Raw genomic sequence first — 18,900 nt, forward strand, 5'->3', positions numbered from 1 at the left:
ACTCCCAAAAAATGCCAGCAAAAACACACCTGGGCATTTTTTTTTTTTTGACGCTAGCGTTTTTTTTTGGCATTTTTTGGGGTTCTTTTGAGGCAGGCAAAACATCTGAACTTGTGTATAGTGGTATATATACACACATAATTATATGTATATAGACACCTAGCCATATATAGGTGTGATAGTAGCAGAAATATATTACTGTAAATGATTTCATTAGCGCAAGCATATATTTCTGCTACTATCACACCTATATATGTCTAGGTGTGTATATAAATATATGTATGTGTGTATATACACCACTATACACAAGTTCAGATGTTTTGCCTGCCTCAAAAGAACCCCAAAAAATGCCAAAAAAAATGCTAGCGTCAAAACAAATGCCCAGGTGTGTTTTTGCTGGCATTTTTTGGGGGTTTTTGGAGGCAGGCAAAACACAAGAACTTGTGCACAGTACCACTATACACAAGTTCAGATGTTTTTCCTGACTGCAAGGAACCCCAAAAAATGCCTGCTATTAAACCGGCAAGGTGTGAAAACCGAGAAGAGAAGCCAACCCCCGAGCTGAAAGTTTTCTAATACAAACAATCTTTTTTTATGGTTCTGGACATGCTACAGAGCTGAAACTTCACAGGTACACTTTTTAGACCCCCCAGATACGAAATCCAAAGTAAAAATAAAAAAAATCTTTTTTTTTTTGTTTAATTTTTCAATAATTGGCTTTTTTATCAAAAATGACAATTTTTAAGAACTTTTTTTTGTGTGATTTTGTGTCTGGGGGGTCTAAAAGGTGTACCTGTGAAGTTTCAGCTCTGTAGCATGTCCAGAACCAGAAAAAAAAAAGATCATATAGGTGTTAAAGGAGGGTCCCACGTCCCTGTTCTACTGAATTTTTTTTTTTTCATGGTTCTGGACATGCTACAGAGCTGAAACTTCACATGTACACTTTTTAGACCCCCCAGATACTAAATCCAAAGTCAAAATAAAAAAATCTCTCTTTTTTTTTTTTCAATAATTGGCTTTTTTATCAAAAATGACAATTTTTAAGAACTTTTTTTTGTGTGATTAATAGTTAATGGGGCATGACCCAGAACCCTAGGGACTTTTTAGGGGCATTTATTGGGTTTTAGGGCTTAAAAATTGTGTTTTTTGATTACCGAAGTTCGGGTCCCATTGATTTCAATGGGGTTCTGAAATCCGGGCCGAACTTTCGGGAAGTTCGGATGTTCTGGCCGAACCGGACTTTTCAAAAGTTCGATCATCCCTAGTCCTGAGCTTCAACAGCCAGGCTATTAAAGCCAGCAACTGAGAAGCAGATTAAGGCCTCTTTCACATGGGCGTTCCGTATATCACCCCATCCATTTGCGGGTTATATACGGACATAATGCATGTCAATGGGATTGCTGATGTCAGCGGATGACCATCCGCTGATATCCGATTTGCGTCCTTTCAGTTCTGTTCCTTTTTTTGGAACGGAACCGAACCCTGTTTTTCTTCTGTTTAAAAAACGGAAAGGATGCAAAATCGGATATCAGCGGTGTCATCCGCTGACATCCGCAATCCCATAGACATACATTATGTCCGTATATCATCCGCAAACGGATGGGATGATGTGCGGACATACGGAGCGGATGACAAGTGTCATCCGTGTCTGTAAAAAAAAAAAAAGTGCCTGAGCGGAGCGAAATACGGTCCGCTCCGTGTGAAAGAGGCCCTTGGGATAGAAGACTCTTGTGGTGTCTAGACATTAACTGAGGAAGTCTGCCTGCCAACTTTCTAGGCCCGGGATGTACAGTCTGCCACTCACTTGCTGGGAGGCTGGCACGTTTATACCATGAATCTGGGTGGAGGCGGAGATGGAAATTCCAGCTTGTAAGTTTTGGATTCTGGACCCAAATGTTCAAAATGAAGGCCACCAGATGTCCCCCACTTTAATAGGTAGGGAAGGTCCCTCATTGTGAAAAGGAGGACTTGTTCACATGGGTTGGGGATTTGGGGGTCCAGGACTTACAATGGAACTGAGTTTCAGACTTTGCTTCGGGCTTGGAGGTTCAAGAAGGGCAAAATAAACTTAAGTATCAGATGTAGAAGGCTTCCAGCGTGAGGTTTTCCTGTATTTTAAAAGGTACTCTTTCACCCAATAACCATTTTACTAAGGTTGTTTAGGGATTTGCCAAACAGTCAGTCCCCAACAAAGGGCATGTGCAAGAGACTTTACTTTCCTGCAGACCAACACTGAGCCAAGGGGGTCCTCCATATGTGTACCAAAAGGATGATTCTGAATATTTAGTGTAAAAATATCCCCTAGCCTGTCAATACAGAGTAGGGCCACAGGCATGAACTCCAGTTGTTAGAAGACAAAAGGATTTGTCAGGATATATCCAGGCTTCAGAGACACAACCTTGGATCAGGCAGCTAAGATAGTGAGCATATTGGTTCAGGCCAGCCACCATACCAAACAGACTGCAGTAAAAAGTGTACTGGGAAAGAATAAAAAGACTTTGAGGGGGTACTCTAGTCCAGACTGGCAACACTGTAAATTCGTAAGATGTATGCAGTGCATCAAAAACAAATAAGGTCTTCTAAATCTGGGAAGATTCCCAGTCAGTCAATAGAGTCCCCAAAGACCGAATGCCTCCAAGGAGAGATTGCTTTTCCAAATGCCCTCAGCTGAGGATGCAGTCACAGCTGCAGTTGCATCAAACAGACTCGGAAAGGAGAGTGTGCCACTGCATTTAGAGTCAGCTCGTATGAAGATATTTAGCCATACCATGTCATGGTAACAGGAAAAAAAAAATGTCTCCCTAAGCAATGCAGAGGTGGAAGCCACAATAAGGCAAATGGACTCAAGTAGGGAGCAAGTGTAGCTGGAGTTTGAGAGTCAGGAAAGCCTGCAGGCCCTCCTTACTGGACTTGCTTCCAAGCATATAAAAAAGTGTCCCACAAGGGAGGATAAAGGGTACTCACAACAGGCTGCTAAAGTGCAGGGGGGTGATATCCAGCCACCTGCGACTCGCTGTATAGTCACAACTGGGAGAACCTAGGAGGGCATGTGCACAAACCAACATAACATAGGATTCAGTCCTGTGAAAGCACAGGGACTTGCAACACAGTAATGGAGCTGCACAGGCTTACTAAGCCACATGCATGCTACACTTTTGAAAAGAGTCACAGAGCCCATTCCTACCTAGCCCCTGCAAAACAATGAGCACCAGATATTAACCCATGTGTGAAGACTGAACCATAAATGCACACACACACAAGGCCCCACATCAAGAAATGGCAAAGTCGTGACTTACAAGTGTTGGTCTTAAAATTGTCCCACAGTTACAGGCAGGGTAGACTGCTAAGCAGGGTGCAAGGAACAAACCCCCTTCCAGACAACCTTTGCCCCTCTAGCAGGTACATTCCTTAGAGTGTCTTCAGGGAGTGGCTTCCACCAGTGGGTGCAGCATGGCCCTACATCTGTAAAGCACTCCAAGGCAGACTTGCAAATTACACATAGGCATTTCGGCGAGGACCTTCAGCAGAACCCAGTGCTCAAGAACACATTACGGTCTAATCCCATTTTGTGCTCCCAATGGGTTCCAGATAAAGCCTACATGGCAATGTTGAAGATCAGCCAATTCAGAAAGCTGCAAAATACGGCCGTTCTAGCTTTGCAGCAACTGTAGAAATTTGGTAGAAGAATAGGTTAGGTGCCAATGATTAGTTTGCCTAAGGAGTATGCAGGTGGAACCTGAATTTTTTTTAAACCTCAAATATCTTGGGGCATCATCAAAAAACTTTTCTGGATTCCCCCCCACCCGAAAGAGGGTTTATGAGACCAAAGGCGTATTTACACCATTACATCTAGTGACAATTTGTAAAATTATTGAAAAGGCCAATTTTCCTTGTGTTATGCATATTACATGTTTATCTGTAGGCACTGTTCAAATGTAATATTTGCTTGTTCAAATATTAAAGTCAACAATTTATTTTGAATGTAATTACTTTACATCAAAAGCAAACAAGATTTCCCAGCTCGCTTACCAGCTAGCCTGCAATAAAACCACATTGGAACTGTAACAGTTCACGTTAAAAACAAGGGGTTTAGTTGCACACATTTGCAAATATATGCAGGCTAGCTGGTAAGCAAGCTGGAAATTGTTGCTTGTTTTCAAAAGGCATGTTGTCCATGTGATCCTTGCTGTAAAGGCTAGTTTTAGGTTGGGGTGGCTGCCATTTGTAGTTTGTGAATTGGTGCGTGTACGCAGGGGATACATTCAGCTGCCACTGTGCCCTTGCTGGGTGTTCTGTGTAACCCTATACCTTTAGGGAGAGGTGGCCTCCCTCAGGTATACCTGCGCTTAATCTATCCAATTGCTATGTGTGTGCTCCAATTTGGGAGACTCCCAAAACTGTAGGGTTAAGACTACAGTACACTGGGGTGCCTTCACATAGCCACTGCGGCTTACACGTTTGCAAATGTATGCGACTAAACCCCTTGTTTTTAACCACTATCCAACCGCTCACGTTGCGGCTACTGCAGCAGAGCGGCTCGGCTGGGTCCAGCGGCGTAGACGTACGTCGCTGGATTCCTCCCTCTCTCGGCGGTGCGTGCGCCGCCGGAGGCTCGCTCCCGCTGTATTCAGACACAGCAGGAGTCGGGCCAGGGGAGGAGAGGAAGTGATCACAGTCGCTCTTCCCCGATCGTCGGGCAAAGAGTGAGGAAATACGCCCGCTTGTGTAAACAAAGCGGGCAGATCTCCTCTGTGACAGGCAGGGACAGATCACAGGATTCAGCAGAGCTGAACCTGCGATCTGTGTCACACAACCCCCTCCCCCCACACACGTCAGTAAGCATGAGGCACACATTTAACCCCTTGATCACCAACAGTGTTAACCCCTTCCCTGCCAGTGTCATTATTACAGTAACAGTGCATATTTATAGCACTGATTACTGTAGTGATGTCACTGGTCCCCCCCAAAAGTTTCAAAAATGTCAGTTAGGGGTCCGATCTGCCTGCCGCAATGTCGCAGTCCCGCAAAAAAAAAAAAAAAAAACAAACAGATCGCCGCCATTACTAGTAAAAAAACCAAACAAACAATAAAAATGACAAATCTTTCCCATAGTTAGTAAATGTGATAACTTTTGCGCAAACCAATCAAAATATGCTTATTCTGATTTTATTTTTACCAAAAATATGTAGCAGAAAACAAATTGGCCTAATGTTAAAAAATTTTGATTTGTAAATTTTTTGGGGGGAATGTTATATATCAATGTGAAAAATATTGTTTTTTTTTTTTCAAAATTTTCGCTCTTTTTTTCAAAACTTAAAGTGGTTAAAAATACGCTCATTGAGAATTTTTTTGTCAAAGACATGTCGCTAAATTCATTTTGACCTAAATATATGACAAAAATTGAATATATTGGATATTTTTTTAACTGTCAAAGTAGAAAATGTAAATTTTTTTCGCAAACTTTTCACTCTTTTTTTTTTATTAATATTGCAAAAAATGAAAAGCGCAGAGGTGATCAAATACCACCAAAAGAAAAGCTCTGTTTGTGGGAAAAAAATTTTGTTTGGGTACAGGGTTGCATGACCGCGCAATTGTCAGTTAAAGTCGTGCAGTGCCAAGTTGAAAAAAGTGGCCTGGTCGTTAAGCAGGAAAATCCTCCGGGGCAAAAGTGGTTAACGTGAACTGTTAGACAGGGCCAATTTGGTTTTGTTGCAGGCTGGCAGGTAAGTGAGCTGGGAAATCTTATTTGTTTTTTATGTGCATTGCCCTTCCATGTGCTCCTTGCTGCAAAGTATAGTTACAGGTTGGGGTGGTTGTCATTTGTTAGTAATTATTTTTTTTGACATTACTGTATGGCAGCTTGGTTTAACCACTTCAGTAAAGGGCACTTTCACCCCCTTACTGCCAAGGCCAATTTTCAGCGCAGTCACACTTTGAATGACGATTGCGCGGTCATGCTACACTGTACCCACATTAAATGATCATTTTTTTTTACCCAAATAGAGCTTTCTTTTGGTGGTATTTAATCACCGATTTTTTTTTTTTTTCTTACTAAGAAAAAAAGAGAAAATTTTGAAAAAACAAAAAACGAAAAAGTTTTCCTTTTTTCTGTCAGTAAATTTTGAAAATAAGTAATTTTTCTCCTTCACTGATGTGCGCTGATGAGGCTGCACTGATGAGGAGGTACTAATATGCCGCACTGATGGATCGCACTGATGGGCAGCACAGATGAGCAGGCACTTTCTGTAATCAGGGCACTGATGATCAGTGTCCTGATTACCTGTCTTAGACTCCCCTTTGATGAGGAGCCGCTGATCGTCTCTCCTCGCCACACACTCTGACAGTGTGAGGGGAGAAGAGCAGATAAACGGCACTTCCTCATTTACATGTGACCGGCTGTTATTGGACAAAGTCGATCACATGGGTAAAGAGCCAAGTCATTGGCTCTTTACCAAGATTGGGGTCGTGCCGTGTCCTAGCAACACAGCGCGGCCACAATCGCCGCACTGCGTGCCCCCCGCAGGCGCGAGAGAGAGGCCGTTCTGGGACGCCATCATATGACGTCATCCCAGAACAAGAGCCGCACCGCTCCACCGTCATTTGACAGTGGGCAGGCAGTAAGTAGTTAATGTGAACCTGGGTTCCTTAAACTTTTGAAGTGCTTGCTGTCCAAGATCTAAGACCACAAGATACCTACTGTTACGTTTATTACCCTAATTAGCATATTCCGTGCTCCTTTGTGATTTGGTTTGAATTCTATTCTGGTCCTGAGTTCCTCCTCGAACTCTATGGTTAAACCCAGCTAACTACCATTCACGTTGCTTCAGTGGCCACTAAAGGCACTCTCTTTGGATGGGCAGTTGATGGAGCTTAGCCATCCAATCAAGGAAAAATTCAGGCCCCCAGTAACAAATTAAAACTAAATCAGAGTGAGTCACATTAGAGGCTGTGTGTGTCTGCACTTAGGCAGGGAGTTTATTTTTAAAGTAAAATTGAGTAGGGTTTCCGTTAAAGGGTTGTGGACAACATCTATTCCTGCATCACTGACCAAAGGCCCATTTCTTGCCTCCCTTATTACAACGTGGCTGTATCAGTTGATATTTTTTAACGGATTCATGACAAATGTTCCCATACATGTGTAATAATCTCTCACCTACAGGTGGTTTAGGGAGCTTTAACGTTGTGTATTTAAAGATGGCTGCCACATATCCAATTGACCATGTGGTTGTGGGGGAAAGTGCAACCATGTGTTGCTGACCTCACTCACAAAATGAAATGTGAGTGGTCAAGAGAAATGATTACATCCTGTGGGTGGTCTCTGGTATACGGGACTATAAAAAGAGTCCCATAGCATGAGGAATAGGCTTTTTTTTTTGGAGCTGTGGAAAGACCAAGCATGCAGCCAGGATTTCTTATTGTCTTGTTCCTCTAGCTATCCAGTGTAAGCTGTTGACATTCAACTACCAGAGCGAAGTATTTGATATTTTGGGATATTGGGAATAGGAGTATGTTTAAGTTGTGGTATTTTGTGTAATGTTTATGGTAACTTATGTGTAAGAAGCTTTATGTATTCTGATGTCCAGTAAAGTTTTGGTTAATGTTTTTTTATCAAAACTGCTCTTGGTGTCTCTGTTCATTTTAAATATTCACTAGATATTTCAGTGGCTGCCCAGTATGCCTTCATTATAAAATTTTGTTGTTCCCACATTTGTTAACCACTTGCCGTCTGCTCACTAGAGCACTACTGCAGCAAAGTGGCTCGATAACGTCTGGTGACGTAGACCTACCTACGTCACCAGACACTCCCCTCTCTCGGCGGCGGACGCGCGGCGCCGGAGGCTGGCTCCCGTTGTATTCAGTCACAGCGGGAGTCGGGCCAGGGGAGGAGCGGCGGCGATCGCCGCTGCTCTTCCCCGATTGTCGGGGAATCGAGTCTGGAGATCCGCCGCTTGTGTAAACAGAGCGGGCGGATCTCATAAGTGACAGGCAGTGACAGATTGCAGGGTTCAGCATAGCTGAACCTGCGATCTGTCCCTGTGTCACTCAGTCACCTCCCCCCACACATGTAAGTAAGCACCAGGCATACATTAACCCCTCCCTCTCCAATAAAATGAACCCCTTCCCTGCCAGTGTAATTTTTACAGTAACAGTGCATATTTATAGCACTGATTACTGCAGTAATGTCACTGGTACCCCCAAAAGTGTCAAAAATGTCAGTCAAGGGTGCGATCTGTCTGCTGCAATGTTGCAGTCCCGCAAAAAAAAAAAAAAAAACGCAGATCGCTGCCATTACTCGTTTAAAAAAAAAAAAACACCAAAAATGACAGAAATCTTTCCCTTAGTTAGTAAACGCAAACCAATCAAAATACGCTTATTGTGATTTTTTTTACCAAACATGGGTAGCAGAAAACAAATTGGCCAAAAATGTAAAAAAATTTTGATTTTTTAAATTTTTTTGGGGGGAATTTCATATAAAAAAAATGTGAAAAATATTGTTATTTTTTCAAAAATTTACGCACTTTTTTGTTTATAGCACAAAAAGTAAAAATCGCAGAGGTGATCAAATACCACCAAAAGAAAGCTCTGTTTGTGGGGAAAAAAGGACGTAAATTTCGTTTGGGTACGGCGTCACACGACCGCGCAATTGTCAGTTAAAGTCGCACAGTGCCGAATCACAAAAAGTGGCCCAGACGTAAGGCAGCAAAATCCTCCGGTGGCAAAGTGGTTAAAGTGGCTAATTCTAGTCTTGGACTATGATGTATACATGAAATAGCTGCAGTCAAGGATCGTGTTTCTTATTTCTTGTAATTTCAATTTCTATGGAATTAAGGCAGAGAGCCCCTTTCTGAATACATTAGACTTCATATTACTCAAAAATTCATAGCTTATGCAAGATTAACAGGATAATGTCTACATGATCCACTTACCTAGGGAGTAATAAAACTACAAAGACATTTCAACAATCCTTAGTGCTAAACAAACTGTATAGCACATGCTTATTTTAAAAGCGATTTCAGAGTGTTCTAGGAATCTGGAAGCCCGATTTTCAAAAGCTGGCATTCTTTATTAAAGGATTAATGCAGTCATGGGGTAGCCAGTTGATTATGGGTATAGCAGCTTAAAAACGTCAGAGCACTGAAAATGACCATGACTGACTAGAAGCCAGCAGCAGCCCACAAATTACATCGCGCATTTAGTTTATAGAGAGGGAAAAATCATCCAGAGTGCTGTCTCAGCTAAGTCTTTTCACTTTTCCTACACATCATATGTCGATGCCTAATTTCCATTGCAATTAATTGGGGGAATGGTAAGATCGTCTCCCTTCAAATAATCAGTTCCCTTTCCTCCAGTCTTTTTGGCAGACGTCCTCCATAATGATGAAAACCACAATCCGCTCAGAGACTTTGTGATTTATATCTCAGCTCTTATAATTCCACATTTTCGACTGATGAAAAAGAAAATGACACTGAACAATCAGTCCACAGACCAGTAGACTGCCTCTTAATTAAGTTAGCAATGATCCGGCTATGATGTTCTACTGAAGGAAAAAACTCTGAAAGGGAAACTAATTTGAGTCAGTCACCCTTTTAGCTTTTCTATTAACTGGACTTCACCACCTTCAAGGGCACCTGTCATAAGAGAAACACATGGACTGCTAGTTTTGACCTCCTTCTGGTAATGTAAGATGACTGGCTGTCACGCTGATCATCAGGACTAAAGGATAAGTTTACCTTTTGTAACATGTTATATGTTGCACCAGGGGCGTAACTACAGGGGTTGCAATCGCTACCGGGCCCCATGCTCCAGGGGGCCCGGTAGCAAACCAGTGGGTGAACTTCCAGGATCGCAAAGGTCACACTTGCGACCGGACCCTGGCATTGCACCACTGTGGGGAGGCCCCAAGATTGCAGGAAGGGGGCCCACAAGATTGCAGGAAGGGGGCCCACTGCAGAACCTGCTGCGGGACCGTAATAAAAGGCCATGCAACGAGTGTAAAGAGCCCCAGGATTAGTGGGAAGAGCCCTGGGCTTGAAGGTAACGGCCCCGGCCAGGGGTCTGGGGGGCCCTTCATGGTTTCTTGCATCAGGGCCCTGAAGGTTCTAGTTACGCCTCTGTGTTGCACCCATATTTAGGGTGTAACATGTAACTATAATGTAACAAATATAAAAAATGCAAGTACAACCCACTGATCCTCCAATTTGCAAACATAAAAAACAATTAAAACAAATTCTGGGGGTTGGTTGATCCTTATCTACCTATTGGATAGTGTGCCTAACCCCAAAACAATTAAAACAAATTCAATCAAATGTCTACCCAAATGCTTCAATAATCACCATATGTGACCAATCCCTCTGAGCAGAAACTCACCAGATCTCTATGCCTTTTATTAGCATGATTGGCATTAAGCACTTGTATCACGCCACAAATCCATAGTAGTATTGGTACATCACTCCTTCAATCATATATTGTTCAAATCCGCATAGCCATGCAGCAACCGGAAGTGCACCAAAGCCGGAATCAGAAGTGACGAACCGGAGGGTTTGCATGGACCGGAGAAGGTGAGAGGTGGATGGTAGCACTTTTTACTGTATACCTGGAGGCACTTTATATGAGGTGAGCGGTTTTTCTTATTTCCTTGTGAGAGAGGCATTTTATTTTAAATAAATAAGTTATTTTATGGTACTACACCATTGGGGGCTGTTCCATTTCGTTATAGGTTCGTTGAGTCATCATAAGATATTATATTATATTATTGAAGAAGTACCAATACCCCCATTGATTTGTGGAGCTTAACACGCGCCTTATGCCAATCATGAAAATGAGAGGCATAAAGATCTGGTGAGTGTCTGCCAAGAGGGAGTGGTATCTCACAGTCACATGTTGTGATCACAGAAGCATTTGGGTGGACATTTGATTGTATTTTTACAATATTTGGATGTTTCACTACTTTCTGGTATATTGGTGGAAACCTTTTTTCACATAAAGTGCTGCTTGAAAATTGGAGGAGCAGTGGGAAAATTGGAGGAGCAGTGGGTTGCACTTTCATTTTTTGAACTTAGTAGATGGTTAATTGAGGGCAACTGCAATGATTGGTGTAAGCCAATTTAATTTATTTGTTGTGTGTGTCCGTGCACAATACGCTATTAAAGCGGAGTTCCGGCCTATTTTGCAACTTTAGTGATTACTGGAGCGCTCGCTATGCTGATCAACAATTGGGCATTTTCAATTTTTTTCGGGGGTCCCTTACCTTATTTTCAGGGCAATTTTGATTGTACTTCTCCTTCTCCCCCCTCTGTGGCCACGGCCACCGACATCACTTCCGCCTTTGCATTGCATCCTGGGAGCGGTTTGTCATCACTCCCAGGAGGCTGGAATCAGGAAGAACTCTCAGAACACTCCCTGGAATCAGGAAGAAGGACACAGCAGATTACACTGCGGCTTCAGATGCCCACATCCAAGATGGCCATGCCCAGACATCTTTTTAAAAGTAAGATTTTTACTAAAATCCAATACTGTACACCTTGTAAGTATGAGAATAGCAGTTCTGTAAAGGGCGATGGATTAGTATTATAGGGGTATTTTTAGTTAAAAAAGGTATTTGAGGCCGGAACTCCGCTTTAAGAGTTTATCATTACTCCAAAAGCGCAGAGCAATTTTGGATGATGTAACTATAATGCTCCTTCCCACATTCCCGATGACAGTAGGCAGGGGATCTTCTCTCTGCACCAGGCTTTCCCTGACCCAGACTCTGCCCACAAAACTGAGCCATTTCTTCAGAGATCTGTAAATGAAGGAACTACAAGTACTATTTGTCACTGCGGCAGATGGCCTGTAGTTCTCAATGAACTGCAAGGGCACTGGAATGCGCTCTCATAGTACATTGACTTCCTGCACTTCAGTAACTGGCTGCTGGTATGGGCAGACAGCTATACTGGGTGTCTTCAGGAGTCTGACATTGCACACATGATCTTTTAATGCTTTACAGGCTGCAGTGCAGAAAAATATTACATGCAAATTTTTTTACCTGCAAAATATGCGTTTGCTTATTTTTATTTTTTTACAAAAGGTGGCCTTAGCCTTTAAATAGCTGGTCACTGACCAAGAACGACTATGCAAATTAGGGGTTCTAACTTCACTGGTCACACTGGTTTTTTCAGGCAATAGCAGTATTGAAGCCAGAAACCGCTACGCAAAAAGTATTTTCAGAAGGTCAGCAATGGCAATATTTCTCTTATGACAGATATATTTTCAAAAGGTAAGTTTCACCAACCCATCACCCTCTAGTCTGCTTTTTGATCTGAGTTTGCCCTTCCAGTGCCCTTACCATTAAGACCAGTTATAGGTGGGGGTGGTGACCACTTTTTGTATTATCGTTGATATTTATAATGGACACCTTTGCTGCCATTGTGCAATGTGCTGGGTGTTCAGTGTGACCCTGCGCCTTTAAGGAGGGGTGGGCTCCCTCTTGTCACCTGTCCTCCATCTATCCATTAGAATGCATGTGCTCTCATTGTGGAGACTCTTTAAATTGTAGAGTTAGGGACTGCAGATTTCAAGGTGCCTTGCAGCTTACGCATGTATTTGCAAATGTGTGCAACTAATCCTCTGTTTGTTTTTTAACGCATACTGTTAGACAGGGCAATTTGGTTAGTCACTGGCTGGTTGGTAAGTTGTGACTGGAAATCCCCTTGCTTTTTTAGTCTGCTTTTTTTGCCTAGTAAGAAAATCTCACCTAACAGGGTGAGTATATCGGTGGAGTTTAGCACCAAAGGCAAGATTTTGCCCAAAATGTGAGATTAAGGTACAGAAAATTAAATTAGGATCAGAGGGGTCTTTGGCAGTAGCTTTTAGGGTGAAGAAAATAATTTACCTTTTACATTTTTAAAAATACTACTGTTGGGGGAAACTATGTACCCATCTTTGGCCAAATCAAGTTTTGGTCTCACTATTAACCAGAGATTTCACAAACCTGAAGTTCTTCCTAATAATTCCTTTACATAGAGATTTTTTAGGTTTCTGGGTTACTGGGCAATTACTTGTTCCCCATTTAAAATTAATATTGCTTGTCATTTCATACTAGGTTTACCTCTTCGAGACCCAAGAAGCGATCCTTAATGTAGGTAACCTGCTCACGCTGGCAAGTGCTTCCAAGTGCTCACAAAAGCAGTAGGTATAAGAGAGTAAGGCACGGTGGTGATACAATTCCAAGTGTCTGAGATTGGATCGTAACAGTCTAGTGTTTTACACCTTTGAGTCCCAAAGTATCCTCCAACCACATACAGTTTATTTCCTGATGCTAGAGCATGACAAGACATCCTTTTGGATGTCATATCTCCAATCCTAGTCCATTGATTTGTTTCACAGTCAAAGCGATACGCGGAGGCTGCCGTAAATTCAGTGTCCCCACCCATAATAAAAATCTGACTGCCCAAAACAGCAGCAGCAGTATACCGCCATGGTTGTGGACATTCTGCTTTTATATTCCAACGGTTTTCAAAAGGATCATAACATTGCACTTTAGAGACACGATCTCTATGTATACTTGTACCTCCAAAGACAAACAGTTTTAGCTTTGCACTGACCACAGCTGCATTGCTTACACCATCCCTCAGTGGTGCCACCATTGTCCATTTATTTGACAGAGGGTCATATCTCTCCACTTGCTTTAAAGAAACTGAAGGCGATGCTGGAAAAACACCAGAAACTGCTGTATGTCCTCCAACAACATAGAGACAATTTTGCAACTCTGCGGAACCATGCCCAAACCTTGCTATAAGCATGGGCGCAGCCTTTGCCCATTCCTCGTGGACCGTGTCATACACCCAAACGTCTTTAGACACTCCATTTTCAGAACCCCTTCCACCAGTGACATAGACCTTACAACCTATGGCACAAGCACTAAATTCTTTTCTTGGACTTGGTAGGTCAGCTTTTGGAATAATTTCTTTAGCTTTGTGGTCAAGCTGATAAATTTTATCACACATAAAAGTCTGTCCACCCAGAATCAGCAGAGTGTGTCCGGCTTGCCTAGGTTTAGCACATAGGCTAGTCACTATTCCATCATTCTGCAGGATTTTTCTCTTGCAATGAACAGCTTCCTCCATAATCCGTTTACTTCTATCATCAGCCGTCACCAAATTCTCACAGGCAATGGCCTCCTTCAGAGATTCTGAAGTAAGCAAAGCCAACCTAATGTTCTTCAGCATTTCGGGAAAACAGTCTTTTCTTTTGTCCAGGTCATACTTAACCCATTGTAGTACAGAATTAAAAACTACTTGCTCATCTTCAATTTCAAGTTCATCACTAGATACCAAGTCAAGCAAAATGTCTTTTGACAGGTTATTAAAGTCTTCTGTTCTGTGCACCGTTTCGAAATTTGCCAAACACATGCGCAAGGACAGTTCGTACAATCGTCGGCATTGATGAGCATCAGAAAGCATCAGCATTCCCAGGCAATTTGAAGGATAGAGATTTTTCTCCAAGAATTCGGATGCTGCATCTCGGACATCATGAAACTGAAGCATATCTCCTGCCTCCAGCAGCGACTCTGCATTTTCTTCATTAATGATGATTTTAGATGAATAAGCAAAGTCAAGCAAAAGTTCCAAAACTTCAGGGTGAAGGCTGTCATGGAAGTTCACAGTGTTATCAAGGGTTTCCCTCAATCCATTACTAAACATGGCCTCAAAGTACTGGCTGCAGGCTGCCAACACTACACGATGGCATGGAAAAGAGCGGTCTCCTGCCCAAAGAGTGACATCAGTGAAAAGCTGCTGTTTCCGCATGACATTAAGATGGCTCAGGACGCAGTCTGAATGAGTGAGCTTGTGATATAAGGAAATATTCATAGACCCAGTACTGGTCCGGGATTTCCTATTTTCATGCACACTGACAGACATGATGGTATCTAGAGCTGACAGAGGAAAAGAAATAAACAAAAATTATTCCAAGAACAACTTTAACAGGGCTTGCTTTTAAACACATACATATAATAAACTGATACTTATGGTGGATTACATTTTTAAACTTCAAAAATTAAGGTGGCTACCCTTGGGACTATTTCTATATGCCAGATGCCCAGATACACTGGATCCAGGTCAAAACAACAGCCTATTATGATTGTCCTTTTAATGGGGCTCAGTCTGTCTGTCTGTCCATCTCAAATCTTAAGGAATATGTATAAACCTGAAATTGTGGTGTAAAGCATAAAAGCAGCCGGCACAGCAATTGATAAATAAATGGTAAACCTAAAGTGCCGCTCTACAATGTAAACCTAATAAAAGGCATAAACATACAATATATGTGAAATGAATCCAGTGGCAATACACTGTAAGCTTAAAAAAAAAAAAAAAAAAAAAACACAAATAGAAAATATATATATATATATTTCTGTTTTTTTTTGTGATTTGAGTATTCCCAAAGTGAAAGGTGAATCAGTAAAGGGAATCTTGATACATACAATTAGTTGATGTTCCGGACGCCACAACAACCTTGAGTGCACCACCACCTCAGTGTACAATAAAAACTGTTAACAGAGTTAGTGGAAGGTTTAAAGTGTAAGTCCACCCTAAAACTAAAATCTCTGCATCTATAGACATCCATGATCTAACACTAACCTATCTAGCCTTGTAAAGAAAAAAATCAGTATACTTACCTTTTTTGAGGCAGATCAGATCTGGTCTCCAGCGGCAGAAGCTCTGCAGAGGACACAGCCGGCAACAGCTGTCAAATGAATGGGGAGTGACGTCACCCATAGAGTTACCATGTCTGAGCGGCTTAAAAAAAGGGTATGAATACGAATTTCTTCCTAACAGGGCTAGATAGGTTAGTGTTAGATCATGGATGGCTGTAGATGCAGAGATTTTGGCGTTCGGGTGGACTTCTACTTTAACGTCAGTCGAGATAAAAAGGCATAGGGCAGAGCTATTTAGGATATCATCATGCTTTTCGAAAGCAGAAAGTGATTTGATTATCTCCCAGGAATGATTAAAGAGGAAGTAAACCCTCTCCGGACACTTTTACCTATAGGTAAGCCTATATCAAGGCTTACCTATAGGTACTGTAAATATCTCCTAAACATGTACCTTACATGCAGCCAGTGACGTCACTGGCGCATGCGTTCTGAAGGAACGGCCGCTGGTGCCGTTTCTTCAGAGCCCCGTGCCGTGACCGTCGGCTCCCACGCACGTGCGCGGGAGTGACGTCACCGCGGCTCAGGCCAATCAGATGGCCGGATGCCGCGATCCCGGAAGACGGGCGACTGGACATGTCGCCCGTCATACAGGTGAGCGGGCGGCACGGCGGGGGCTTGTTCTTAGGTATTTCATTATGGGTTTCTCTTTCAGGTTGCAAAAAAAAAAAAGTTTATGGGTTTACCTCTTTAAGTACATTTTACCTTGGAATTTGTACATAGTCTGTACAGGCTTTTATTAATTACAGTTTTAAGATATGCATTTCCCCAGCTTCTTTGCATGTTGATATGGGGTATCTCTGCTTGCGGATTGGACGCCTATAAGGATAGGGTGGTGAGTTAGAATATCTCCATCTTCCATACCAGTGACCATTGAGATTCATGTGCTTTTTATTTTTTATTTTTCCTAGGTAAAGATTCCACCAACTCTGGTAGGTTTTTCCTGTACACTGAGGTGGTGGTGCACTAAAGGGCGCTGTGTCCGGAACATCAACTAATTGTATGGATCAAGACTCCCGTTACTGATTCATCTTTCACTTTTGGACTATTAAGATCACTGATATTTCTTTGTGGGACTGTATATTATTTTTTTATTTATTATTATCTTACTGTGTAGTAGCACTGTATTGATTTCAAATCTATTGTACGTTTATACCTTATTATGTTTAAATTTTAGTGTGGCATTTTAAGAAAGATGGACTGAGCTCCTTTGAAGCGTTGACAAGAAAATGCAGTTGCTTTGACTTATCTTTGCTGCACGACCTTTTCCTCAATACCTTGTTTGAAATTGACTGAACATAACAGATTTGCCTACCTACACCAGGAGTGTAACACATTTACAGAAGATGTAATGTACAATGCAGGGGAATGTCCTCAGGTATCCATGTTCACCAATATGACTGTAGCGGTCTATATACAGGGATAGCATACTAAAAGACATTGGACGCAATTCTTTAGGTTAGGCGTTACGAAATAAATAAAGGGAGACTATCTCCCGCAACTGTAAATTGCCTCATTCACCAGTCAGCCATGCATAAAGTGTATCTTCTACTGTGTGACAAATTTGATATTGTAAAATGAGGGCAGTAAATACATTTTGTAAGCCAAATATATTTCCAGATTTGTTTAATTACATTAAAAAAAGACCTTTAAAGTATTCATCATGCCCTACATGTTCTTTCTTAGAAGCCATGGTGGGTCCATCTCCAATTGTCTACAGTCAACCACTTAACGCAAAGTGACGTATGGGTACGTTGGCTGAATTTGCAGGGTTATACAAGGATGATGCCTCTAGCTAGAGGCATCATCCCGGTACCGTTGTTTAGAGCCGGCGGTCGGCTTTCCGGCAGTAACAGCCGATGTGGCTCGGGAGCCGCTCGATTGTTACCCCGGCGAGCGGGAGGGGACACCCCCCCCGCTGCCTTCTGCGGCTTTGCCCGGGTCTCCCGCCTCACCGAGAGACACAAGCACTCAGCTGGCACGTCCGCCGGCTGGATGGAGTCCCAATCTAAGCAGGATGCGGCTTAGATCAGGTCTCCAATGGCGGCGTCCATTATGTCTCGTCCGGGATACTCTGCTACTAAAGGCGGCAGATTAAAAAAACGAGTGTATTCAAAAATGCCGTTTAGCGTTTTGAATACATGGAAGTGTAGTGGAGGGGTCTAGGGTCTTTTAGGCCCCCGATCCCTCCATAAAGTGTACCTGTCACTGCATATTGCTGTCACAAGGGATGTTTACACTGCTTGTGACAGCAATGAAATTGATCAGCTTATTTTTTTTTAAACCTGTGATAAAGTTAAAAAAATAAATAAAATAAATAGGAAAGGAAAAAAAAAATGTGGCCGCCCCGTCGCCGTTAGCTTGCGCACAAAAGAAAACGTATATGGAAGTCGAGCCGCGAATGAAATCACTGTTCACATATGTTGGGTATCCATTTACTCGGCGTGACATCTTTCACAACCCAAAAAAATGGCGTTTTAAAGACTGCTGCGCAAATACCGCGTGACAGAAAATTTTGCAATGACCGCCATTTTATTCTCCAGTCTTTGCTAAAAAAAAAAAAAAAAAAAAAAAAAAAAATTATATATATATATATATATATATATATATATATATAATATGTTTGGGGGTTTGGGGGTTCTAAGTAGTTTTCTAGGAAAAATACTGATTTTAACTTGTAAACAAAAAGTGTCAATAGGCCTGGGGCTTAGGTGGTTAAGGATGAAATGTTCCTGCAGGATCAATCAAAATAGACAGGAAAATTGTGACTGGAAAGATTCCCAATCAGTGACCAATTGATATCATCAAAACATCACAGTGCATGAAAACATACAAGTTTATTTATAAGTCATATAAAACCCAGTTTAAAACAATCAACAACAGAAATGATGTTCTTCTATACTAGACATTTTTGCTACCTATGCGTTTCACAAGTTTATCTGCTTCCTCGGGTCATTTATTGGAGCTGTATAGATATCCAATATATAAAAGTTCAAAGCTAGGATAAAAATATAAAAAAAAGACATTATTGATACTGTTCAGATCCAGCTGGGATTTTTTTTAATGCCATCAATTGGTCACAGATTAGGTATCTTTAAAGTCCCAATTTTCCTGTCTATATTTTAATTGAATATACTTCCCCTGGGATGATACCAACCAGAGCCTTTTACTACAATCAAACGTTGAATTGCAGCGCTTTATTATCAATT

The 18,900-nt window shown here is 41.9% G+C and overlaps 1 protein-coding gene across 1 annotated transcript in view; it reads right to left on the reverse strand.

Moving 5' to 3' along the window:
- The window catches only part of KLHL25 (kelch like family member 25), a 112,662-nt gene that overhangs the window by 12,645 nt on the left and 81,117 nt on the right, over nucleotides 1-18,900 (reverse strand). Inside the window, exon 3 of the mRNA XM_082257036.1 lies at nucleotides 13,088-14,914. Coding sequence (XP_082113162.1) covers nucleotides 13,131-14,900 — 1,770 coding nt within the window. The 5' untranslated portion in view covers nucleotides 14,901-14,914 and the 3' untranslated portion in view covers nucleotides 13,088-13,130. The remainder of the gene's footprint in view (nucleotides 1-13,087; nucleotides 14,915-18,900) is intronic.

The sequence above is a fragment of the Pelophylax lessonae genome (assembly GCF_965119305.1).
Source record: "Pelophylax lessonae genome assembly, chromosome: 4".
NCBI classification, from domain to species: Eukaryota; Metazoa; Chordata; class Amphibia; order Anura; family Ranidae; genus Pelophylax; species Pelophylax lessonae.